This window comes from Zootoca vivipara, chromosome 2, assembly GCF_963506605.1.
Source record: "Zootoca vivipara chromosome 2, rZooViv1.1, whole genome shotgun sequence".
Classification (NCBI taxonomy): domain Eukaryota; kingdom Metazoa; phylum Chordata; class Lepidosauria; order Squamata; family Lacertidae; genus Zootoca; species Zootoca vivipara.
In genome coordinates, this window is record NC_083277.1 from 17738004 (window position 1) to 17765376 (window position 27373).

The following is a 27373-nucleotide window of genomic DNA, read 5'->3' on the forward strand; positions in this document are numbered from 1 at the left end:
CAATGGGAGCTCACCCCGTTGTGAGGATTCAAACCGCCGACCTTCTGATCAGCAAGCCCTAGGCTCTGTGGTTTAACCCACAGCGCCACCCATGTCCCTATAATGTAGGCTTAAAGGTAAAGGGACCCCTGACCATTAGGTCCAGTCGTGACCGACTCTGGGGTTGCGCGCTCATCTCGCATTATTGGCCGAGGGAGCCGGCGTATAGTTTCCAGATCATGTGGCCAGCATGACAAAGCCACTTCTGGCGAACCAGAGCAGCACACGGAAACGCCGTTTACCTTCCCGCTATAGCGGTTCCTATTTATCTACTTGCATTTTGATGTGCTTTCGAACTGCTAGGTTGGCTTAAGAGTACTTAAATGAATTAGGTAATTAATGGAACACGGAACCATGTATACCGAGTAGATCTCACCTTAGCACTTGAAGAGGCTTTTATTTATGTTCATTTAAACAAATATTCAATAATAACGACACAAAAGCAGCATGAGACCTGCAAGCCAACTTCCACTAAAATCTTGGACATAATTACTTTAGGCAATTCAAGAATGCCACAATATCATTGTCTGCCTTCTCATTTCTCTGGTCCCCGTATGACTCTCAGTAGGTCTTGTTGTGTTTGGTCAAACAAATTGCTTCAAAGTCAAAACTACCCCCACACAGTGAATCCAGTCAGTGAAGGAGATTTGAACTGGTAAACACCAAGGGTGCTCTTGAATGCTTTTACCCGCATGCAATCCAGGGGGAGGCCAACCCACAAATATTCTTCCTTGGCTATCGCATTTGAAGGCAGTGGCGCATAATCAGAGCAACGCTTCCTTCCGTGGTTAACACTTGCTCCGATATTGCTGCTGGTGACATCACAGAGCGAAGGTTGTCCCCTGGTTTTGATTGCCTGGTTTATTCATGCTCAAGGACACCTTGCATTTCAGAGAGTGCCAGCTTCATCCTGTCCATTTGCTCCTCTGCGAAGGGATAGCAGTTCGCTAGCTGCCCATGCTTTTCCTGCTGAATTTTGATGATGGCGGTGATTTTATTTGTATGACTCCCACCCAGCTTGCTTGCCCCAGACACTCTAGGCCAGGCATCCCCAAACTTCGGCCCTCCAGATGTTTTGGACTACAATTCCCATCTTCCCCGACCACTGGTCCTGTTAGCTAGGGATCATGGGAGTTGTAGGCCAAAACATCTGGAGGGCCACAGTTTGGGGATGCCGGCTCTAGGCGGCTCCCCACAAAATATTAAAAAGCACAGTAAAACATAAAATGATAGATGCACACACACCACCCCCGGTGCATAAGCAGCGGCTGGATGCCCACCTCTCAGGGATGCTGTAGTAACAGATACCCGTGCAGATACCAGCAGGGGGTTCAACTAGATGACTTCTGAGGTGCCTTCCAAGTCCGCTGTGTCATGGGGGCCTTGCTTGCGCATTAACCCTCACACAAAGAAGGTCTCAGGGGCACACTCGAAGCCAGCATCCCACCCCGACTTGCAGGAAAGGGAAGACCTCCTCCCCGTTGAAAGCAGCGGAGGGGAAAGTGAAGATGGGTGTCTTGTGGTTGACGTCATGAAACGCCACTTGCCCCATCTCGTAGTCCAAGTAAACTCCAAGTTTCCTGGGTCTCTTCCTCAAAGACAGGGGGGTCTCGGGGACGGTGAGAGCTTGGTACTGGATCCGGCACTTCTCCATGGCCCAGATCCCTTCGCTGGGGTCAAGGCTGAGGCACTCCTTCCTCCTCACGGAACCCCTTGCCAACCCCACGGCCCAGTACCCCTCCTCGCCCACCTCGACTTCCCAGTAGTGCCTTCCTGAGGAAAAGCCCTCGCTTCCCAAAATGCAGCGCTCAACGCTGAATCTCAGGGGGCTGTCAGGCAGGGTGTGCCACGTGAAGCCTTGTATGACGTTCTTCTGGTCCGCAGACAGGATGATCTCGTCGTGCGCTGTGTCCGGATCCAGGGTTACATTTGCTGCAGGATGGAGAAGATGAGAAGGAGGGAGATCACGGAAGGAAGGAGGGCAATATCAGTGTTAACCAGACAGTGTTGCGGCTGAGGGCCAGCATAACCAGTTGCACTGGAACATGCTATCTGCCTGCCACCTCCTTGACTTATTGGAATATTCTAGAAAGAACTTGAGAATTGGTCTTGAACAGGTTGCTAGGCAACAGAAAAATCTCGGCAGCAACAGGTGCCTTTATTAAGGGCATGTGGTCAATAAAGGTCAGAGTCAGTGTGTAAATGAACAAAGTTGTGAATGAGCAATTGAATCTCAGAACTGGATGGCTAGAGGAGAAGGAATTATGTTGTTTTATTTGACCAGTGTAAATTTGTGTAAATAATAAATATTTTCTTTAAGAAAAAACTCTGCTGCAAGTTTGAATTAAAAGAATACACCCAAGAGGAGATGCTCATGTGTCAACATTATGCACAAGTAATACTATCTGGAAGGGATACGGGTGGCACTGTGGTTTAAACCACTGAGCCTCTTGGGCTTGCCAATCAGAAGGTCAGCAGTTCGAATCCCTGTGACGGGGTGAGCTCCCGTTGCTCTGTCCCAGTTTCTGCCAAGAAGTGCAAGTAGATAAATGGGCACCGCTCTGGCGGGAACTTAACTGTCAGGGGTCTTTTACCTTTACCTATACCTTTTAATACTATCTGGCAGTAAAGTGGAGGAATTGCTTTCCCCCCTAGAGATTTGAAATTTATCCACAGCAGCAGTGTTTCCTTACATTGATTCATTCATTTCATAAGGTTGATACACTGCTTGATTGTAAAATAATATCAATAATAAATAAATAAATAAATAAATAAATAATCCCTCAGGGGTTTATGAAAAGAAGGAAACAATAAAATCTTTAATCAAAACTTATCTGAGCATTAAAACAATTGAAACCAGCAGCAAACTAAAAACACACCAGCATTCCAATATCTGAGTGGGCTTGTCTAAACAAAATTGTTTTTGCCAGGGATATCAACAGGCAGGGAGTTTCAAAGTCCAGGTGCCGCCACACTAATATATAATTTATTTCAGATGCAAAACAGGTATTCTGTGGCACCAATAACAATTAATGGAGGACAAGGTTTGTAAAACGCGTAGAGGTTTTCTTGTTTTTTTTATTAAAAAAAACCAAATCAAGTGTATATAAATCTTGATAAACAAACAAACAAAGATTCTGGCAACCGTTGAGAATCCTTCTGAAGTCACTATTAAAAAATGTGACCCGAATGGATAACCAGACTCCCATCACATGGTGAGTCCTAAATCTCACCACGGGAAAGATATTCACCTCACAGGTGCCCCTTCCCTGCCCCCACTCTCTATGGAGTAAAAACCGCACCATGGTAATTTTATTGCACCCTAAATTAGTGTCAAAAATTCAGCATCAGGGAGTGGCGACAGATTTCATGCCTGAAATAATGCATTGTGACACGCATACGAAAACAGGAGAGCCGTTTACCTTTTTTGATTGGCATCACCAAGTTCCTCCAACCTAAAAGCAACCACACAACGACAAATCAACATTGGCATGGAAAATCTTGATCTTGGGTGCTTTGCACATAAAAAGAACACCAATACTATTTCAGTGCTGACAGCTATGTAGGCCTGGCACAAGACAAGGGGCCACCTCAGAGAGATGTACTGACTTCAGCCTTCTCTTCTGGTGTGCTGACCCTCCTCTGAGGCCTGTTCTGAATAGTTTTTGGTGCCATTAAATGGTATGGGCCCTTCTACGCTCTCCTGGGTTATTTTGCCTCAGAATAGGTCACTGGACATTGTACAGGGAGTGCCTGTGCTTTGTGGCAGTTATGGGAACTGTAGTTTACTCCTCAAGAGCTTCAATTCCCAGCACCATTAAACAAACCACAGTTCGCAGGATTCTATGGGGAAAACAATGTTGAATATGTTTTAAATCTATGGTGTGGATGTAAAATCTTGTGCATTGGGAGAGTCCCCTCCTATAATTCAAACTTTTTTTTTTTTAAGGAACTGAGGCTAAATGCCTCAATTTTATGAATTTCACCTGTTCTTGGAAACATGGAGAAAAAACACCCAGTGTCCTGTTAGTGTAGAGTTGGCAGTTTTGCTACCTAACAAGCCTTATTCTAAACTGGGGGAAGTTTTTTGAAATATTTTTTACGGTGGAAATTCTGAATCAATTATTTTTACCCACTCAAGTTGTTTGCGTTGTTTCAGCCATCAGTTTTTGCTATTGGCTTTAACTGAACCAAATATTTACGTCTACAGTACTTAAAAAAAAACACCCTAATTTTAATAAAATATTCTTCCCTCCGTTTTTAAGGCCACAATCCATTACAGAGTCAGTGCAATTCTATGCACAATTACTAGGGAGTAAAGCCAAGTGAAACCAGTGGGATTTCTATCTGATTAAGCAACAAGAAATGTACTCTTAGGCATGGTTAAGTTGATTGAAATTAATGGACTTAAGACCGCCTCCCTCTGCACAGGACTGCGGCCTAAATGTGTTTTTCTTCTCAAAAGAGGGAGAATGACTTACTCAGTTCTGCATAAAGCTTTCCTAGAAGAGAAAGGAAAGAAGAAATAATTATAACTGCTGTAAACATTTGAGTGTACAATATTGCCATCCGTTTTTTCTGGTCCGAGTAAGGTGTGCTGATTTTCCTCTGGTATTATGATTAATTAAGAGCAAGACTGAAGCAGATGGGACCTTTTCTTTTTGGCGATGCAAATTATGTCTGGAGGCAACAATGTGGATTAGGCCCACACTGGGGGCCAGGAGTTAAAGCCATGGCTTCTCATTCTGGGGACCCTGCATAGGCTGCTTTTCAACAAACAAAACCAGCACTTAGGGCCAGAGCTACTGTATGTAGGCTGGGCCTGAGACCACCTACAGTCAAAGAAGACAATCCTGGCCTAGATCAGGGGTGGGAAGTATTATTGGCCCAACGGGCCTGATCTTTATCTCCCGCCACTGCCACCCACCTGTAAAAGTTGGTCTGTGGGGATGGGGGGGGAGAGAAAGAGTATAAGTAGGACTGAATACCCCATTGAATCCTTCTATCTACTGGGTTTGGGTCAGCGAGGGAGTTCCCAATGGGGAACCCTTGTGCGCTCCAACCAATCCAGCCACATGTCCACCTGTCTCACACTTTATACCTGAAGGAGCGTCTCCACCCCCATCGTTCTGCCCGGACACTGAGGTCCAGCACCGAGGGCCTTCTGGCGGTTCCCTCGTTGTGAGAAGCCAAGTTGCAGGGAACTAGACAGAGGGCCTTCTCGGTAGTGGCGCCCGCCCTGTGGAACGCCCTCCCATCTGATGTCAAAGAGAAAAACAACTACCAGACGTTTAGAAGACATCTGAAGGCAGCCCTGTTTAGGGAGGCTTTTAATGTTTAAAAGATTACTGTATTTTATTTTTCTGTTGTAAGCCGCCCAGAGTGGCTGGGGAAACCGAGCCAGATGGGCAGGGTATAAATAAATAAATTATTATTATTATTATTATTATTATTATTATTATTATTATTACTTTATATCACATATGATGTCAGTTGTGGGGAGGTGAGCATTGTTTGGAGGAGAAATGGGGAGGCCTGGTGGGGCAAATCTGGCCTGTGGGTCAGACATTTCCCCATCCCTGGTCCAGATGCCCTGACTGGAAACAAAGCAGAATGTCTGCTCTGAAACATTTGCAGATGCCAACAGTCCTAAAGTGGGGTCTCGTGTAACTGCCCCAATAGCATCGCGAGCACAAATCACAAATGAACAAACAATTAGATGGATACTCGCTTCCTCCCAAATCTAACCTCTGTGCAAGCAAATCAGGACGAATGCTGAATAAACAGGTTGTCTGGAGGAGAGCTGTGAAGACACACCCGTCCGGAGGCTAGAAAAGAATTTTGTAAGCCTCTCCCTGGGGTGCAGGTGGCGCTGTGGGTTAAACCACAGAGCCTAGGGCTTGCCGATCAGAAGGTCGGTGGTTCGAATCCCTGCGACGGGTGAGCTCCCATTGCTCGGTCCTTGCTCTTGCCAACCTAGCAGTTCTAAAGCACGTCAAAGTGCAAGTAGACAAATAGGCACCGCTCTGGCGGGAAGGTAAACGGCATTTCCGTGCGCTGCTCTGGTTCGCCAGAAACGGCTTGTGATGCTGGCCACATGACCTGGAAGCTGTATGTCGGCTCCCTCGGCCAGTAAAGCAAGATGAGCGCCGCAACCCCAGAGTCGTCCATGACTGGACCTAACAGTCAGAGGTCCCTTAAAGCCTCTCCCTAACAAGAACAGAACTGTAACCCACATGTTTAGAATCACAGTATTGTGGAGTAGGAAGGTATCCCAAGGATCATCTAGTCTAGTCCAATGTTTCCCAAACTTGGGTCTCCAGCTGTTTTTGAACTACAAATCCCCCTGACCACTGGACCACTGGACCTGCTGGCTAGGACCATTAGTCCAGTGGTCAGGGGAAACTGTAGTTCAAAAACAGCTGGAGACCCAAATTTGGGAAACACTGATATAGTCCAAACCCCTGCAATGCAGGAATCTTTTGTCGAACATGGGGCTTGAACCCACAACCCTGAGCTTGAGAGTCTGATGATCTACAGACTGAGCTAGAAGATGCTACACAGTGCACCTGGTATCAAAAGCACATAATGACACCATTTACACACTGGGCATGAGGCAGCTTCCTATCTACTCACTGTTTATATTAAACAGGTAAAGGAGGAGGAGAATGAAGCCGAGCAGAGCCATGAGGGAGACACACAAGCCAGCTATCCACTGAGAGATCTTTGGGAAAAAGTCATCTGTGAAAACAAAGCAAATTACCAATAATGTTATAAACCGGGTTTCTGAATCAAATAAAAGGAAAACAGACGCCGAAGATTTGGCAGTGCCTCCCCCTCCCCACCGCTGTTGCGTTCTCCATGTTTAATTCCCCTTCTGACCATGCTGCAGGAATTTTTATAGGCTTCTGAGCTGCATGCTGGTTCTGCACACTTGAGTCACTGAATATTGCCCTCCCTATCCTCCAAGCACTGAACTTTTAATAAGCCTCCTGTTCTGCAGGAAATTCCTGATCCTGAGAGGAGCTTAAAATGCGCCCCTGCTGTTGCAGTAAGAGCTCGCCATTGCCTAGATCCTGAATTGATAGTGATTTTAATTTAACGTATTATAATATAGCACTTCTTCCTATCCTCTAAATAAATAAAATTGGGTCCCTGTGTCTTCCCCACTCCCTTCATGGATCAATGCCTTGTCGTGGCGAAGGGGCTTGAATAACTCAGAGAAGCTATGAGCTATGCCATGCTGGGCCACCCAAGATGGACAGGTCATAGTGGAGAGTTTTGACTAAACGTGATCCACCTGGAGAAGGAACTGGCAAGCCACTCCAGTATCCCTGCCAAGAAAACTCCATGGACAAAGACAACAGGCATATGAATTATGGTGCTGGAGGAGACTCTTGAGAGTCCCATGGACTGCAAGAAGATCAAACCTATCCATTCTTAAGGAAATCAGCCCTGTGTGCTCACTGGAAGGACAGATCGTGAAGTTGAGGCTCCAAGTTGAGGCTTCTCATGAGAAGAGAAGACTCCCTGGAAAAGACCCTGATGCTGGGAAAGATTGAGGGCACTAGGAGAAGGGGACGACAGAGGACGAGATGGTTGGACAGTGTTCTCGAAGCTACGAACATGAGTTTGACCAAACTGCGGGAGGCAGTGGAAGACAGGAGTGCCTGGCGTGCTATGGTCCATGGGGTCACGAAGAGTCAGACACGACTAAACGACTAAACAACAACAGACTTCCCCATCTCTCTCCCTCTCTTCCTGTTGATCAGGCTTCCTTAAACTTGGCCCTCCAGATGTTTTGGGACCACAATTCCCATCATCCCTGACCACTGGTCCTGCTAGCTAGGGATCATGGGAGTTGTAGGCCAAAAACATCTGGAGGGACGAGTTTGAGGAAGTCAGCTGTTGATGAAAAGTAACATGGAGCTGAGAAAGTGGTGCAGCAATAAAATTGCTAGCACATTTGCAAAGCTCAGCAGCTTCCAGTATGGTTTCAAACTGGATGGGAGACTAGATCAGATGACCATCAAGGTCCTTTCCAGCTCTACAATTCTACGGTCTTGTGAAATCATCTTGGTGTACATTTCAACAGCGAATTTAATCTGCCACTGTCCCTAGTGACCTAGTTGGGAAGAGAGCCTGCTAGAAGTTCTCACTGGTTCTCTTCTCGAGTTCCTTCTCTTTAGAATACGTTGGTGTCAACGCTGGTTGACTTGAGACGTCTCCCCTCACTCGTTCACTACACATCACTTGAGAATCTAAGGCTGTGTATACCTTCGAAGCACATTCAAAGCGCATCCTTTCCCTCAAAGGATTCTGGGCACTGTAGTTTAGCCCTGACCCTTAACCAACTACATTTCCCAGAATTATTTGAAGGAAAGTATGTATTTTGAAGGCATACTTTGTACAAAGCCACAGCCCCAAAATACAGAACCGTTATCAAGAATTCTGGACAGCTTACCTGCTATATGAATAGTTGATTCCTTTTCCTGGTTGAGGAAGCTGTTCCGGACCACACAGGTTAGGCTATGATTTGAACTTCCTGTTAGGATGATGTCGTTCTGCGCCTCAAACAACCCATTGCCCTCCATGGAAATTTTTTGTCCCAGTGAAGGCAAATGCCTTCCATTGGGATCTCTCCATAGGATCTCAGGCTTTGGGTACCAACCACTGGATCGGCAAACTATTCGGATCCCTTGGTCCTGATAGCCTTTGATGGAAATAAGGGGAGCAGGGCCTGTTGCTGAATTGGGAACAAACAGAAATAGTGGAATAATTCGAAGTCTTTCCGGAATCTATTCAAAAGAAGCTTTAAAAACCCAGCAATAACAACTGTTTCTTTAAACCACTTTGAGGTTTTCTTTTCTTATAATCAGTCAGTATAGTTTATGAAATAAATAAAGTGGTATCAGAGTGCTCTAAATGTATGGCATGGTTGTGACTTAATAATCTTCCCCAAGACCTGGGTTTGACCACAGCTGGATCCTGAGTTAGATGGACCTAAATATGCCACAACAACTTACAATTTCATGGTACTTTTGGTACGTATGAGAAGCCTGTATCTAGGCTGCTGGTAGATTTTTTATTTATTTATTTATTATTATTATTATTATTATTATTATTATTATTATTATTATTTGCTCCCTTCAGAGAAAAATAAGACACTTTAGCCACGAACAATTACATTTCTGTGAGAGATACTACGTAGTGAGAGACTTACCAGGGTCCACATTATTTACAGTTGGAATAACAAAGAAAATGGTGAGAATGAACAGAAAGAAACACATTTCTGGGTCACAAGAGAAGATGGGAGCTTCCCTTTTCTTTCTTTTCTGGCCTCCGGGGATAAATCAAATGGTTCAAACCCTGGAGAGAGAGAGAGAGAGAGAGAGAGAGAGAGAGAGAGAGAGAGAGAGAGAGAGAGGAGAGGGAGGGAGATTTACAAACTGGTTCTCTCTGTTTTCATAAAGTTTTGTAACTTAAGGTGCAAGCTTGCGGAATGGTCCATGATGACCACAAGAAGATGCTGGGAAGATGTTACTTTGGGATTAGCTCAAGGATGGGGAGCCTCAGGTCCCCCAGGAGCTGAATATGGCCCTCCATGCCTCTCTATCTGGCCCTTGGTGCTCTTCCAATAGATCAGCCTTTACTAATTTACTTTACAGCAGTCACGAAATTAAAAGACGCCTGCTTCTTGGGAGAAAAGCAATGACAAACCTAGACAGCATCTTAAAAAGCAGAGACATCACCTTGCCAACAAAGGTCCGTATAGTTAAAGCTATGGTTTTCCCAGTAGTGATGTATGGAAGTGAGAGCTGGACCATAAAGAAGGCTGATCGCCGAAGAATTGATGCTTTTGAATTATGGTGCTGGAGGAGACTCTTGAGAGTCCCATGGACTGCTAGAAGATCAAACCTATCCATTCTGAAGGAAATCAGCCCTGAGTGCTCACTGGAAGGACAGATCCTGAAGCTGAGGCTCCAATACTTTGGCCACCTCATGAGAAGAGAAGAATCATTGGAAAAGACCCTGATGTTGGGAAAGATTGAGGGCACTAGGAGAAGGGGGACGACAGAGGACGAGATGGTTGGACACTGTTCTCGAAGCTACGAACATGAGTTTGACCAAACTGCGGGAGGCAGTGCAAGACAGGAGTGCCTGGCGTGCTATGGTCCATGGGGTCACGAAGAGTCGGACACGACTAAACGACTAAACAACAACAACAACAACAACAACAATTTGGTTCCCTCCAGATGTTTTGAGCAACTACTGCCATCAGTCCCATCCAGCTCACATGCTGGGGCTGATGGCAGTTGCAGTCCAAAGCACCCAGGGGGCACCAGGTCGGCGACTGCTGTGATAGGCTTTTGTGATGGTTTGCAAGAGGACTCTCTTCCCATTTGCTTTGCCTCCCTGACACCTGCAGTCAAACAGGATTTTGAAATTAGAAATACCTTTGGCTGTGTTTACTCTGCATTAGGGCTGCCATACATCCAGGATTCAGGCAGCAGAAAGGTGGAAAACCTGGATGTTTAGCAAGAAAGGTTTTTTTAAAAAAATAAAATAAAAATGCTTTACAAATCAAAGAAAAGCCCCAAAACAGTCAACATCTCCCCAAGAAAGCTGAACCATTTTGTCCTGATTGTCACTTTTAGGAATATGGCACCCTTGCTCTGCATCCAAGGCACTGGTCTGAGAAGTGGCATAAAGCACATTAGCCGCAATCCTCATCTATCCTGTCATAGAATCATAGAATCATAGAGTTGGAAGAGACCACAAGGGCCATCCAGTCCCACCCCCTGCCAAGCAGGAAACACCATCAAAGCTTTCTTGACATATGCCTGTCAAGCCTCTGCTTAAAGACCTCCAAAGAAGGAGACTCCACCACACTCCTTGGTAGCAAATTCCACTGCCGAACAGCTCTTACTGTCAGGAAGTTCTTCCTAATGTTTAGGTGGAATCTTCTTTCTTGTAGCTTGAATCCATTGCTCTGTGTCCGCTTCTCTGGAGCAGCAGAAAACAACCTTTCTCCCTCCTCTATATGACATCCTTTCATATATTTGAACATGGCTATCATATCACCCCTTAACCTTCTCTTCTCCAGGCTAAACATACCCAGCTCCCTAAGCCGTTCCTCATAAGGCATCGTTTCCAGGCTTTTGACCATTTTGGTTGCCCTCCTCTGGACACGTTCCAGTTCGTCAGTATCCTTCTTGAACTGTGGTGCCCGGAACTGGACACAGTACTCGAGGTGAGGTCTGACCAGAGCAGAATACAGTGGTACTATTACTTCCCTAGATCTAGATGCTATACTCCTATTGATGCAGCCCAGAATTGCATTGGCTTTTTTAGCTGCTGCATCACACTGCTGACTCATGTCAAGTTTGTGGTCTACCAAGACTCCTAGATCCTTTTCACATGTACTGCTCTCAAGCCAGGTGTCACCCATCCTGTATTTGTGCCTTTCATTTTTTCTGCCCCAGTGTAGTACCTTACATTTCTCCTTGTTAAAATTCATCTTGTTTGCTTTGGCCCAGTTGTCTAATCTGTTAAGGTTATTTTGAAGTGTGATCCTGTCCTCTGGGGTATTAGCCACCGCTCCCAATTTGGTGTCGTCTGCAAACTTGCTCAGGATGCCCTCAAGCCCATCATCCAAGTCATTGATAAAGATGTTGAATAAGACTGGGCCCAAGACAGAACCCTGTGGCACCCCAGTAGTCACTACTCTCCAGGATGAGAGTCCTTTGGAACGAATCACTGTTACTCCACAGGATGCAACCTTGGCATTATCAGCACCATGCTCTAACCAACTGAGCTCTTACTTTCCCTTCTATCTTCCATCAAGCTATTATTTATTTTTAAAGATGTGTTTTCAAGCCATCCAAAGTCAAAAGCCCTTTTAAAGTTGAAATCCTTTAACCACAGAGCAAGCCTTGCTCCCGTGCTGGATTCGACAGGACTTTGAACACACACCTCTCTGTCGTGGAGCTGTTAGTTCCACTTAGTTCCACTGTAATCATTGAGATTTAAGAGTGTTTAACTTAGGCTGTTTACTATCTAATGTATTAGTTTTATATAAAGCTCTCCCGTCAATAATTGAAGTGCTACAGTAATAACATGAGTTTGACCGAACATGAGTTTGACCAAACTGCGGGAGGCAGTGGAAGACAGGAGTGCCTGGCGTGCTATGGTCCAAGGGGTCACGAAGAGTCGGACATGACTAAACGACTAAACAACAACACAGTAATAAAATATTTACATATCTATCATCCATCCATCCATCTAATCATGTCATTAAAGGGTCTAACAAAACAGATATATTAAAGGTTTAAAACAAAACATTTCAGTTCCCCTCTTTCTTTAGCTGCTCTGGTGTGAAAACGGTTCACATCAATGTAGCCAGGAATGCAGAAACCGAAACATTTCACCTCAAAACTTTTAAATAACTCTTTAATGTTAGTCACTGCAATAGATATATGGTTTTAGGGATTAACTACATATTTTTCGGTCCATAGCAAATTTGCCTGAATGTTCTTTTGTTGCTTTAAAGCTGACCTGCTGCAAAATCATGCTATAGCACTTTCTTTTACCTTACATGTGAATAATATTTGTCACCGATGTCCCAGGTTGCCTTCAGCTTCCATCTCCTGAAAACCAAAGAATTCTGAGTGATTCTTTTCCTCTCGAATCTCCCCTAAGTTAGAAGGCCCTTTTTTTCTTACAACATCACAGCTGGACTTCAGCAATCAATGGAAAGATGAAAGAGGTTCCAACCGTTCTTATCAGTCAGCTGGTACCTGTCAGTCATTTCCACGTTGGATGGTCCTCAAGCCAAGCTAATGTGAGGTGGAGAAAGAGAGGGGGATCTCTTTTTGTAAGGAACGCAGCCCCAAATCTCCTTGTCTGACCGATGTTACGTTATTCTTCTAAGGTTCCCCATCTGTCTCCGTCTTATCAGCTGCCAGCAGATGACAGACGAAACGGGAAGAAGGCCAAGTTTCGAGCCCACGTCATCCGCAGCTAATCACCAGCAGTCAACAGTCTACTCCCAAAATGTTTACAGAAACCACAGCATACGTACTTTGTTTGTATGCCTATGGAATCATGGAATCCTAGAGTTGGAAGGGACCACAGGGGTCATCCAGTCCAACCCCCTGCAATGCAGGATTTTTTTGCCCAAGGTGAGGCTGTAACTGATTGTCCAGAAGCATTGCCTTACTTTGCATAATGATTACTCTAGGTTGGAAATGGACAGCAGTTTTAAGAGCTGAAGATGGAATGAGAGAGAGGCATTGTCCTTTTTGTCTCAAGGGTTAAACAGGTTTGGCAGGTATCTGAAGCAATACACAAAGAAACCCTCTGCAAACCTGTTTATGAGAGATGACTTATGGCAGTGGTGAGGAATCTTTGGTCTTGGCCTGCTGAAGGGTCCAATGTGGCCTGTGAGGCTCTTTCCCTAAAACCACACCTAACTGTCAATCAGCTAATATCATTGTGTGATGTCAGCTGATGGATGGGACTTGGTCCTGCATTGGCTGCGCCCGCCAGCTCCCTATAGGGAACTGACACACACAGAGAAAGCAGAAGACTTTAATCCTGCACTCATCAGCTGATGAGCAAAACGTTGAATCCATTCACCTGTCAAAGCTCGTCAGCAGTGATGGTGGTGGTGGAAGATCAGGATCTGGCCCACTGCGCCAAGAAAATTCCCTGTTCCTGGTGAACAGGGTATCAAAAACGATGCCTGTTTCTCACACCACCTTCAACTCTACAACATTTGAATCTGAAAGGTTGGAGTTGAGGAATTTCAGCCATACCGTTCCCCATAAAGCCAGAGACTCTTTTTTTTTAATTAAGAAACTTTATTATTATATTTTGGTAATACAGAAAAAAACAGGAGGAGGAGGAGGAGGAGGAGGAGGAGGAGGAGGAGGAGGAGGAGGAGGAGGAGGAGGAGGAGGAGGAGGAGGAGGAGGAGATACAATCCCCAAACCCTTGAAAACAAACATTACATACTTATTATCTAGAATACCCACCTACCCACCCGCAGCTTACCTCCGCCACAATTTGACTTCTTTAAATCTCTATCTCCACGTTTATCTTTGCATTCTCCAAATATATCATTCTTTGTGCATCTAATATTGCTTTTCTTTTCCAATTCATACATATACTTTACATTTTTATTCTAGGCATATTAGCACATCTTTCTTATAACAATATTTTAACATGTAGTCTTCGAAACATTTGCATTCCTTTTTTAATTTTTGATTTGCTTGATATCTTATAACTGATGTTAGCTTTTCCAGTTCTAAATATTCATTTAATTTGCAAATCCACTCCTCTTTTGAGGGCAAGATTTGAGATTTCCATTTACAGTAGAAGCAATCACTACCCTAACTGCTGTAATTGCATTTGGAAAAATATTTTTTTCACTTGCGGTATATCTTTCCCAATCAGACCTAGGAGATATGACTCTGGTTTTTTTTTTTAACAATTGGGATTTTCAACATTTTCTTTAATTCCTCATGTATTACTCCCCAAAATTTCTTCATCTCCTCACAACCCCACCACATGTGTATTGTTGTTCCTGCATCTTTACCACATAAAGCCAGAGACTCTTAAATCCTTAAAAATGCATGGTGTGGCTCTGGCGGGCAATTCTCCGCTCACTCTCTCAAGTCGTGCAGGCGGAGTGAAACACCTCCACCCAGATAGAAGAAAGCATAAACTACCTCTCCATTGCGGGGAACATTTTTCTTAATGACTTTACCAGCCATGTAAAAAGTCACGGTGTCTTTATCGCAGTCCAGAAGAACCCCAATGGTTCCAGAGCCTTGGGGAGGTGGGTGGGGGTCGCTTTCCCGACGCCGAAGCCAAAATAAACCTTCCTGCACAATCCCCTCCTCTGGGGTAAGGGAGAGGTAGACATCCCTTTTCACACCCTGCCGCGCTACCCCGACCGCCCATTCCCTCTGGTTTTCGTACACCACTTCCCAGCAATGCTTCCCAGATTTAAACCCTGGAGAGCCCAGCACGGCAGGGCTTTTAGTGAACCTCCTGGGGTTGGGAGGCACGGCGTGGTCCACACCTTCCGATGTCACTGTCTTCCGGTCGTTAGACACAACAAGTGCCGGGTGGGCAGTGTCCGGGTGTTATGTACTGAGCTGAATCCTAGAACAATAGGATTCAGAATCAGCGGGAGCTACCCAATCCAACTCCAGGTGGAAGTGAATCCGCAACCTGATTGGCCTGCTGGAGCAGCCAATCAGGCGGCTGGCAGAAGTGAATCTGCTACCTGATTGGCCTGTAGGAGCAGCCAATCAGGCTGCAGGCAGAAGTCAATCCACAATATAATTGGCCCACAGGTGTAGCCCTGAAGTAGCCAATCACGCAAGGCCCATTGTGTAAATAATGTATATAAGCAGATGGTTTTGGGAAAAGAGCCATTCGTCTTCTCTTCTCCTCCTTGATGACTATGAGCTGAATAAAGAGCATGAAATTCACTCTCGACTCCGAGTATATTTCACTGGCGACGAGGATGGGATCCTGCTGAGCTGACCGCCACCACGCACTGCACCGCAGCACCGCCACCTGCTGCACCGCTGCATCGCACCGTGCATCCAGGCTTCAGCTCCAGGACCCAAGGAACCCAGAATGGCAACCGACAGCAGCTTCTCGCCATTCAAACCAGCATCAGGAGACTGGGAAGGGTACGCCGCCCGTTTCAACTTCCTCCTGCAAGCGAAAGAAGTCACCAACGATGCCATGAAGAGGGCGACATTCTTCAGCGTCTGTGGAGAGGAGACGTTTGAAATCGCCCGGGCTCTCCTTGCACCTAGAGATGTCGCTACCGTCTCTTACAAAACAATAATGGAACGGCTGAAGGAGCACTTCTCACCACAGCCCTCGGTGGTAGCTTGCCGAAATGCCTTCTACGCAAAGCGGCAAGCCCCGGGGGAAACCATAACTGGGTTTGTGACCTCCCTCCGCCAAGCCGCCCGGTTATGCAACTTCTCAGAATTGGAGAACATGCTTCGTGACCGCCTCGTCGGTGGCCTGAGGGACGAGATGTTGCAACGACGCCTCTACGCCAAAAAAGACCTCACGTTCCAGATTGCTCTGGAGGAAGCCCTGGCAACCGAAGCCGCCGAGAGGTCAACGCAAGAGGCACGACCGGCCCCGCCATCCCAACCGAGGGTCTACCACGAAGACCTCACCGACGAATCCGAATCTGACAGGGAGGAAGTACACCGAGTACAGCGGCGCACTCAAGCAGCACACACACCACAGCAGCCTCGACGAGAAGGAGGGAACTGTGCAAGCTGCGGGGAGAACCACGAGAGGAGGACCTGTCGTTTCCGCAACGCAGAGTGCAGGCAGTGCAGAAAATTGGGACACATCGCCCGGGTGTGTCGGGCTCGACTCACCCGTCGACAAGCATCAGATGACCGACCCAGGAGCCCCAGGTCACACGGCACCATGCACCAAGGCAACTCAACGGAGATCACGGACTACCAGGTATTCCAGTTGCCCCATCCCAGCACAGAGAAAATTTATATAGAGGTACAGATAGAGGGAGCCCCATGCCGCATGGAGCTGGACACGGGTTCAACTCTATCCATAATCTCGGCCCGAACATTAAGGGAACTGTGCCCTAATGGGGGTCCCAAACTAAGGCCGGCCCCATTCACCCTCCGGGACTTCCAGAAACGTAAGGTCCCTACTATGGGGGTGGGGACCTTCAGGGTGCAATATCGAGGGCGAAAGCAACAATTGGACTTGCTGGTAGTTAAGGGCCCCTACGTTAGCTTACTGGGACTGGCATGGTTTGGACCTCTGGGGCTAGCCGTTACCGGGGTGAACCGCACTAGCTTACAAGTGGACGTGGACGCCATATGCAAAGAGTTTCCAGGGGTTTTCGATGGGGCATTGGGACGATATACAGGACCCCCCATTGCCCTACAGCTAGACCCCGCTGTACGACCCATCAGGCACAAGGCCCGCCGGGTCCCGTTCGCCCTGAAACCCCGCATAGACGAGGAATTGGACCGGCTCGTGGAGCAAGGAGTGCTGGAGCCGGTGCCCAACGCCCCCTGGGAAACTCCAATTGTCACACCCGTCAAGCCTAACGGTTCGGTCCGCATCTGTGCAGACTACAAATGCACCATAAACAAGGCTCTCACGGCCCATGCATACCCAGTGCCAGTGGTCAGCCATGTCCTCGCCACCCTGGCTGGGTCAAAAATCTTTGGCAAACTGGACTTGGCCCAAGCGTATCAACAGTTGCCTGTGGACGAAGCCACAGCAGAGGCTCAGACGATTGTGACGCACAGAGGGGCATTCAGAGTAAAGCGGCTGCAATTTGGCGTTAGCGTGGCACCAGGCATATTCCAGAATCTAATGGACTCTCTCCTTAAAGGGATTCCTGGCGTCACCCCCTTCTTCGATGATGTACTGATCGCCGGGCCCACACCAGAGGAATTTGAGGACCGCCTCCGCTCCGTCCTGCACCGTTTCCAGACGGCGGGCCTCAAGGTGAAACGGGAAAAGTGTTTACTGGGAGTGCCGCAGGTGGACTTTCTGGGATTTAAGGTGGACGCAGAAGGGGTCCATCCAACCGGTGACAAGGTACGGGCCATTTGTGAGGCCCCAGCGCCCAAGAGCAAGTCCGAACTTCAGTCATTCTTGGGACTATTGAACTTTTACCATGCCTTCCTTCCCCATAAGGCAGCGGTAGCGGAGCCCCTACACAGACTCCTAGATAAAAGGGCCCCTTGGGTGTGGGGCCAGCGACAAAGGGCCGCATTCCAGGCAGTCAAGGACTTGCTCGTCTCGAACTCGGTCTTAGCACACTTCGACGAGAGGCTGCCAGTGGTGCTGGCATGCGACGCCTCTCCCTATGGCATCGGCGCTGTCCTGGGACACCAACTCCCGGATGGAAGAGAGGTGCCGGTGGCATACTTCTCCCAGACGCTTGCTGCAGCCGAACGAAACTACTCACAGATTGACAAGGAGGGTCTGGCAATCGTGAAGGGCGTAAAAAAATTCCATGATTTCTTGTACGGGCGGCCCTTTACCATAGTGACTGACCACAAGCCGTTGCTTGGCCTGTTTGCCCCTGAGAAGCAGACCCCCCAAGTGTTGTCTCCACGTGTCCTCAGGTGGTCAATTTTCCTTGCCGGCTACCAGTATGCACTAATCCACCGCCCTGGGAAGGCGATGGGCCACGCAGACGCCCTCAGCAGGCTACCACTACCAGAAACAGGCCCCGACCCAGCGCCTGCGCAAGAGGTTATGACCCTGGAGCTGCTTCCCGACCGACCCATTCAGGCACAAGAAGTTGCGCACCATTCCACAAAAGATAGGGTCATCTCCCGGGTCCTGGACTGGGTGTGGCGAGGATGGCCCAGCAGCAGCCCCGGGCCAGAATTCGCTGGCTACACAAACCGCAAACATGAACTGTCGGCCCACAAGGGGTGCCTGTTATGGGGAAGCAGGGTTGTTGTTCCCCAGCCCCTCCGCAAAAGGGTCCTCACAGCCCTACACGAGACACACCCAGGGGTAGTGAGGATGAAGGCCCTTGCCAGGAGTTATGTGTGGTGGCCGGGGATTGACAGAGAGATAGAGGCCTGGGTCCAACACTGCCAGACCTGCCAAGAATCCCGCCCGGATCCCCCAAGGGCCCCAGTCCAGCCCTGGGAGTCCGCCCGACATCCATGGTCACGCTTGCACGTGGACTTCGCTGGCCCCTTCCAGGGAAAAACATTCTTCATAGTGGTGGATTCCTACACCAAATGGCTGGAGGTCGCACTGGTACCATCCACTTCTACGGCGGCAGCCATCCGGGTACTACGTAAGCTGTTTGCGACCCACGGGCTCCCTGACACTCTCGTCTCGGACAATGGAACCGCATTCACGTCAGAGGAGTTCCAGACCTTCACAGCGCAGAACGCCATCCGCCACATCCGCTCAGCACCATTCCACCCTGCCACCAATGGCCAAGCGGAGCGCATGGTGCGGACCACCAAGGACAGCCTCCGCCGCATGACACAAGGGGACTGGGAATACCGCCTTGCCGCATTTCTTCTAGCACAGCACAGCACCCCAAGCACAACGACGGGCCGGAGCCCAGCTGAATTACTAATGGGCCGGCGCCTTGCAACTAGACTGGACCGACTTCACCCCGACAGAGCTCAGGATGAGGTAGTGGTGGGGAAAGGCAGGAACCCCCGGACATTTGTGGCCCAGGACCCAGTGTATGCAAAGAATTTTGGGGCAGGCCCAGCATGGGTACCCGCCACAGTCACCAAGGTGACCGGTCCCGTGTCGTACGAGGTACTAACGGAAGGGGGGCAATGTTGGCGCCGCCACTGTGACCAGCTACGGCGACGATTCCCAGGAGGAACCCGGGAGGAGAGCGGGACAGAGGGGTCCCAAGGGGACAGCAGGGCAGTGAGGCCTGTAGAGCGAGAGGGGTGGGCAGGGGAAGCAGAAGCAGTAGGCACAGAGGGGCGCCCCGAGGCTGGAAGGACACCGGAACCAGAGCTACAACCTAGTGGTTCAGTGGCGCCAGACCAGACAGCCCCGGCACAGCCAGCAGCCTCGGAACACGAGCCAGAACCAGAACCCCTGACCAAGGAACACCCCAGGCCACAACGCACACGGAGGCGGCCAGCAGACCTTGGGGACTACGAATGCAACTTCCCGGGCAGGACTGGAACTTAGAGGGGAGGGGTGTTATGTACTGAGCTGAATCCTAGAACAATAGGATTCAGAATCAGCGGGAGCTACCCAATCCAACTCCAGGTGGAAGTGAATCCGCAACCTGATTGGCCTGCTGGAGCAGCCAATCAGGCGGCTGGCAGAAGTGAATCTGCTACCTGATTGGCCTGTAGGAGCAGCCAATCAGGCTGCAGGCAGAAGTCAATCCACAATATAATTGGCCCACAGGTGTAGCCCTGAAGTAGCCAATCACGCAAGGCCCATTGTGTAAATAATGTATATAAGCAGATGGTTTTGGGAAAAGAGCCATTCGTCTTCTCTTCTCCTCCTTGATGACTATGAGCTGAATAAAGAGCATGAAATTCACTCTCGACTCCGAGTATATTTCACCGGGTCAAAGGTCACTTTAGCTGCAACTGGGGGGGGGGAGAGAGAACATCAAAGCATCATGGGCCCAACCAAGTCCTTGCAGAGGAGGGGTTGGGCCAAGCCTAATCCCCCCACCGGCTGTGTACACACCATCTATTTAAAGTAAATAATACTAATAATAATAATAATAATAATAATAATAATAATAATAATGTATTATTTATGCCCCGCCCATCTGGCTTGGTTTCCCCAGCCACTCTGGGCGGCTTCCAACGAAAGATTAAAAATACATTAAAACATCAGTCATAAAAAACTTCTCTACACAGGTGTCTTCTAAACGTCAGATAGTTGTTTATTTCTTTGACATCTGATGGGAGGGTGTTCCACAGGGTGGGTGCCACCACTGAGAAGGCCCTCTGCCTGGTTCCCTGTAACCTCGCTTCTCGCAGTGAGGGAACCGCCAGAAGGCCCTTGCGCTGGACCTCAGCATCTTGGGTGAACGAATTCTGGGAATGGTAGTTTGCCCCATCACAGCTCTGTAATTTCCCGCACTCTCAGCAAATTACAATTTTTTATTTTACTTCGACCCAGACCAACACGGCTACCTACCTTTAACCAGACTTAATTTGTGTGTGAGAGTTTTGGCTAGAAGCTTCTCTTGTTCTGCACTGGACCCAGAGTTATGGCTTGGGGATCTCCCTGGGAACCAAATACGCAGGCAAGACCAGTAGAGTGCTGATGCTTTGAGCCCCTCCATCTTATGATCAGGTTGTGTATATACAGGGCAGCTGTCTATCAGCTCCATCTGGTACGCAGGCTGAGACCCTACCTGCCCGCAGAGTGGTGCATGCTCTAGTTATCTCTTGCTTGGACTACTGCAATGCGCTCTACGTGGGGCTACCTCTGAAGGTGACCCGGAAACTACAACTCATCCAGAATGTGGCAGCTAGACTGGTGACTGGGAGCAGCCGCCGAGACCACAGAACACCGGTCCTGAAAGACCTACATTTGCTCCCAGTACGTTTCTGAGCACAATTCAAAGTGTTGGTGGTGACCTTTAAAGCCCTAAACGGCCTCGGTCCAGCATACCTGAAGGAGCGTCTCCACCCCCATCGTTCTGCCCGGACACTGAGGTCCAGTGCCGAGGGCCTTCTGGCGGTTCCCTCACTGTGAGAAGCCAAGTTACAGGGAACCAGGCAGAGGGCCTTCTCGGTAGTGGCACCCGCCCTGAGGAACGTCCTCCCACCAGATGTCAAAGAGAAAAACAACTACCAGACTTTTAGAGGACATCTGAAGGCAGCCCTGTTTAGGGAAGCTAAATTAATACTTCTGTTGGAAGCCGCCCAGAGTGGCTGGGAAAACCCAGCCAGATGGGCAGGGTATGTATGTATGTATGTATGTATGTATGTATGTATGTATGTATGTATGTATGAATAAATAAATAATAAAACCATAAATCTTAAAGACACCACATTCTTTGTTGACCTTCATTCCAAGAAAACGGAACCCTGCCTGGCTAAGCATAGGCACCCCTGGAGTCTTTTGCCGCTTGGAGGTTGGGGTACTCACAAGAGCACATTTCTGTGATGGTCCCTTCAGCAGAGGTGCTGCATCTGACACCCTTGAGTGCTGCTGGACTACATGCTGGCTGGGTTTGATGGGGCTTGTAGTCCAACTTTTGGAGGGTAGCTGTATCCCAACCTCTGAATTTAACACAGCTAGGGGCTAGGGCTCTCATATGTCTGGAATTTCCTGGACATAGCAGTCAGAACAGTGCCCAGGTAGAAATCGCTGAAATGTCCGGGAAAATCCGGACATATCGCAACTGATGTCAAAAGCCTAGATTTTGGTGAATTTCCTTTAAAATAGTTCGAAAACTTCACTTTTCTTATTTTTGATATTCCCCCCCCCCCCACAAAAGCTCAACTTTGTCAAAACTTTTGTGTCCAGAGCCTCACTTTTTGAAATGTGTCAACCCTAACAAAGCCCCAAAGTGCCTTGCAACATCGCCAGCTTTCAATGCCCAGGGCTTTTCTAGCATTATTTCCCAATTCAGCCAGAATGACTTTTAGAAAGTTGCATCATCATCATCATAATCATCATTCCAACCCTCGTCCCACAGTCTTATTTTACTCATCATTTACCTCGGTAGCATCCCTTTGGTAGTGAAGCCAGGACTTTCCCACCACCTCTCTGCTCCGCGAGAAAGCACAGCATTAGCCACAGGATACAATAGAATCCTAGGGAGGCACAAAGGGGGAAAGATAAGGAAACAAAAAACAAGATGCTTCCATAAATAGAGCCAACACGGAGTAGTGGTTAGGGTCTTGGACTAGAACCTGGGAGGCCAGGGTTCAAATCCCCACTCGGCCATAAAGCACACTGGGTGAACTTGGGTCTGTCTCTATTGCTCAGCCTACCGCACCTCACAGAGTTGCTGTGAGGAGAAGGTGGGATATAAATGTAATAATAATAATAATAAACTAGGATGCAATGGGGAGTTTATTGTGGTACTTCTGTGTCCTTTATACAGGATGTTCGGTATTTTGCAGAGAGCTTTATGGTCTTTGCTGTGTTTGACCTCAGAGCATCCTTGCAAGGTAATTTTCCTCTATATTACCAGACCTGCCAAGGAACACATTGGGTTTAAGCCAACCCTGACTGACTTGGATGATGGCCCGAATCTACAAATGTAGGTCCAGCCTTGCCTTATGATATCCAACGGGTTCTGAGAGAAAACGAATACAGTAGCAGCAGTTGTAGCCATTACCTTTGAGCGTCGGCTGAACACTGCTTCTCGTTGGAAAGTTCCGGAAGCTCATCCGAGAGACCAGAGAAAACGACATGGCTGCCAGGGCCTCTTCCTTCTCACTGAGGGTGGCCACAAAGTAATAAAAACAAATGAAATATAATAAATATTTGTTTTTGTTTTTGTTTTAAAAAAATACAATCAATAGAGACTTTTAGGGGGGAAGTTGTTACTGGTTTGTTACATTGGAATCAACACAAAAACACAAAGCAGTAACCATGGAGCTATTAGATATGATGCATTTAACTGTATATCTCTATAGGTTTGTACGGCAATTATATATTTCATACTCATGGAATTCGGGGGGGTGGACAGTATTAAAAACCAAAAGAAATACTCTTTGTCCAGCTGTTAATCCCACTGTGAGTGGGAGATTGCGATCAGGACTACACTGATAATAGGATCCATGGAGCGGAAGGTGGGAAGTCTAGAGATTCGGAGAAATCTCTCAATATGGATATTTTATTTTGTACATTCATACCTCAGAAGTCAAATGTAATCTGTTCCGGAAGTCCATTCGACTTCCAAAACATTCAGAAACCAAGGTACGGCTTCCGATTGGCTGCAGGAAGCTCCTGCAGCCAATCGGAAGCCGTGTAAGCCGCGTCGGACGTTCGGGTTCCAAAAGAACGTTCGCAAACCGGAACACTCATTTCCAGGCTTGCGGCTGGAACGTTTGACTCTCAAGGCATTCGGCTTCTGAGGTACGACTGTTTTATTATAATTCTACACTTGTAAAAACAAATAAAAATATTTTGAAAGGCATCAGGACTACACTGCAATGGGAGAGGAGCATAAACCAGTGCTATTTTCATAGAAAAAGAGGTGCTAGAACTCACCGTGAATGCCTCCCTTGTTCTGTTAAAACGGCGCCCACCTGAGAGGTGCTGGAACTGAGCTCTGGCTGAGAAAAAGCCCTATGTAAACCCTTTCCATTGCTGTTCTTTTAATTAAACCACCTCCACAAAAGCTATTATTTACCTCATGGAGCAAAGCCTACAAAAACCTGTATTATACTTCCCTCCCCAGTTTCTCTATCTCGGTAGTGGTGCCCGCCCTTCAGATGTCAAGGAAATAAGCAGCTATCCTATTTTTAAAAGACATCTGAAGGCAGCCCTGTTTAGGGAAGTTTGTAATATTTAATGCTGTATTGTTTTAACACTTGATTGGGAGCCGCCCAGAGTGCCTGGGAAGACTCAGCCAGATGGGCAGGGTACAAATAAATTATTATTATTATTATTATTATTATTATTATTATTATTATTATTATCTCCAGCATGCAGGAGGACCTCTTTCAAGGCCATGCAAGACCCTTGAGCAAAACAAGAGAACTGAAATCCAGAAAGGTGTCCTTTCCTCTGGCCGGCCAACGACACAATCTCTTGCACAAGGTCTTGAGGTGCACAAGCCAACACACAGCCTCTTTTTTTCTGTTTTCTTTTTAAGGCCTTCCATAATGAAGCTTGCTAGCAGAAGACATGCACTAGGTCATACCACTTGTCTTCCACTAGCCCTTGCACCACAACTCACAGAATTGCAGCACTTCCACAATTTATTCAGTTTATGTATCACAGTTTCATGGAGATCAAGGGGGGGAGCTGAAAACTAGGGTGGGTGTAGGATTTCCAGCTGTGAACCCTTTTAATTTGGGGTCAATAAAAAGTCCAAAAGAACCAAGTTAGGCAAGTCAAGACTTGTTTTAATCATCAGGGATCACGATTTACGGTGAAGAAGCAGTCTCACATTTTCAATCAGCATAGCATTCAGGTGGCAGATCATCACATCCTGACATATGTTTGAAAAGGCATACCGCTTAATTTTTATTTTCGACAAAATTTCGACATGTTTCTGCACAAAGTAAAGGTAATTGTGCTGGGCCGCGAGATTTGTGAATGAGAAATGTTCAAAATGTTCAAAAAGCCAAATTCTGGTAAGCTGTTAGTTTTTGGATTTCAGCCATCATCATTGACAGATTTTTTAAGCCATGTAACCCATTCCGCAATGAAATGAAACACATGAAATATTCCTCTTGGCATCATATGATCCTGTACAAGATGCTCAATAGATGTTGCATTGCATTTCACAAGCAATTGTTCCAGCAATCAACACTTATACCCACATCGTAATGGCTTACCTTGTTTTCCAGAAAGAAATGTATTTTTATTTGCGCTGACAGTGCCCAGAGTATTCCAGGGAGCTGGCAGGACTTCTCTGTGGTTAATGACTGGAGCTCACTTCGCTGAGGGCTTTTAAATGATCCAGCAAGGATATGGCAAATCTTCCAACAAGGATGTGGGGACTCATCTTACCCTTTCCTAAATTGCAAAACAACCTGTGGAGCCTGTTCTATAGCCCTCTCCAAGTGGCTTATAGGGGAGCTAGTAAGTAGAAGTTTATTCTTTCTTTTTGAATTCTATAAGTTTTAGCTGATGCAAGTTCAGGAAACGTTGCAAGCCACCAGGAAAGACTTCATTTAGGAAGAGAACGTCTTTTTTTAAGCCGTTGTACCACATATTGAGAAATGATATTGTTGCACACTCAGGTGGTAAGAAGTTCTTGCAGGGGTCAGCAAACTTTTTCAGCAGGGGGCCGGTCCACTGTCCCTCAGACCTTGTGGGGGGCCAGACTATATTTTGGAAAAAAAAAAAAGAACGAATTCCTATGCCCCACAAATAATCCGGAGATGCATTTTAAATAAAAGGACACATTCTACTCATGTAAAAACATGCTGATTCCCGGACCGTCTGCGGGCCAGATTTAGAAGGCGATTGGGCCGCATCTGGCCCCCGGACCTTAGTTTGGGGCCCCTGTTCTAGAAAGTGTGCTGCCTGGAATTGGGGTTCCTTTAGAAGAAAAAGCACCGGACACTTGAGGCACTTAATATACAAATGTACAGGGAGAGGATAAGTGTTCCTACCTTGTAGATGATCTGCTGTCTCCCGCCAGACTCCCAGAGACAGAGAGAGCTGTTCACAAGCTGTCTTTAGGTCTGTCTAACTCACTGTCTGTTCCCAGAAGTGCCCCAAATGCCATTTCTGCACAGCCCAGGGTTGGACGCCTCCCTCATCATTACCACTCCCAACCTCTGAAGGCTTTCATATTTAAAACACAAGAGAGAACTTCAGTTTCGGTCCCATTGATGGAGCCATCCTGGCAATGAACCAGCAAGCTGCTCAACAAAGGCAATTGTTTGTGCCAGTATCACTTACGCTTCCATGGGGCCCAGGAAGTGACGCACAACAATCAAAAAGGACAATGAGACGTACAACTGGTTCCAACACACGTTGTACCTATTGAAGCTTTTCTTTTTTTCTTTTTACAAATAGGAGAGAGAGAAACGTCATCAGCTGACTTTTTAGCAAGAATAGCATGCCATCGAGCCTGACGTCAACATTAATTGCTTTGCGTTACATTGATCAATGATGTAAGCCAGGGGTCCCCAGACTTACCGGCGTTTGGGCCGGTTCCCACCGCGCCGATAGCGCGGCGGGCCGGAGGGCGGGGGAGCGCGCGCCTGTGCGGGCTGGCGGGCGGGGGAGTGCGCGCCCGTGCACATGCTCACGGGCGCTTACTGGCGTGGCGGCGCGCTTCCAGGGTGGGGAAAGCGCCGAAAATCCGTTGTGCGCATGCGCATGGGCCTCCCCCGACCCGGAAGTGCACCAGAAATGACTTCTTCCGGGTCGGGAGAGGCCCATACGCATGCGCACAAAGGATTTTCGGCGCTTTTTTCCCAACCCGGAAGAGCGCTGCCGCGCTGCGCGCCGTAAGAGCGGGCGGCGGGCGGCGGCGGGGGTTGTCGCGGGCCGGATTGGCAGGCTAATTGGGCCGCATCCGGCCCCTGGGCCGTAGTCTGGGGACCCCTGATGTAAGCCTTACAAAAATTATATGGGCAGTCCATACATCCAAGTAGGTATTAGAGTGATGATTATACACTATGCAGTCAAACATATAAAGGGCAGGGAGACCTTCAGAACACCAAGAAGTACTTGGGCTTGCCCTTGAAGATTATTATTATTATTATTATTTCTGACTTTTAGAAGACATCTGAAGGCAGCCCTGTACAGGGAGGTTTTTAATGTTTGAGGTTCTTAGTTTTTTAACATTTTGTTGGAAGCCACCTAGAGCAGGCATCCCCAAACTGCGGCCCTCCAGATGTTTTGGCCTACAACTCCCATGATCCCTAGCTAACAGGACCAGTGGTCGGGCATGATGGGAATTGTAGTCCAAAACATCTGGAGGGCCGAAGTTTGGGGATGCCTGACCCAGAGTGTCTGGGGCAGGCCAGTCAGATGGACTGTTTAAGAGCTGTTCGGCAGTGGAATTTGCTACCAAGGAGTGTGGTGGAGTCTCCTTCTTTGGAGGTCTTTAAGCAGAGGCTTGACAGGCATATGTCAAGAATGCTTTGATGGTGTTTCCTGCTTGGCAGGGTGT

At 47.6% G+C, this 27373-nt stretch overlaps 2 protein-coding genes across 9 annotated transcripts; one reads left to right on the plus strand and one right to left on the minus strand.

The window, feature by feature from the left end:
* Positions 1 to 1456: 1456 nt before the first annotated feature.
* LOC118080940 (butyrophilin subfamily 2 member A2-like) lies at positions 1457 to 26106 on the minus strand. 8 transcript variants are annotated; one of them, XM_060270865.1, is made up of 10 exons: positions 22904 to 22922; positions 22278 to 22373; positions 12638 to 12689; positions 10497 to 10566; positions 9263 to 9408; positions 8504 to 8785; positions 6676 to 6780; positions 4521 to 4541; positions 3462 to 3494; positions 1457 to 1971 (listed from the first exon to the last, which is right to left on the minus strand). In XM_060270865.1, exons 5-10 carry the CDS (start codon positions 9327 to 9329, stop codon positions 1457 to 1459), a joined length of 1023 nt encoding a protein of 340 aa, XP_060126848.1. In that variant the 5' UTR covers positions 9330 to 9408; positions 10497 to 10566; positions 12638 to 12689; positions 22278 to 22373; positions 22904 to 22922. The 8 variants fall into 8 exon arrangements, with proteins under 8 accessions (XP_060126848.1, XP_060126846.1, XP_060126849.1 ...); XM_060270863.1 differs by having other exon boundaries at positions 12633 to 12689; XM_060270866.1 differs by lacking the exon at positions 10497 to 10566.
* LOC132591595 (uncharacterized protein K02A2.6-like) lies at positions 15209 to 20130 on the plus strand. Its single transcript, XM_060270834.1, has one exon. It carries the CDS (start codon positions 15697 to 15699, stop codon positions 19765 to 19767), a length of 4071 nt encoding a protein of 1356 aa, XP_060126817.1. The 5' UTR covers positions 15209 to 15696; the 3' UTR covers positions 19768 to 20130.
* Positions 26107 to 27373: the final 1267 nt, after the last annotated feature.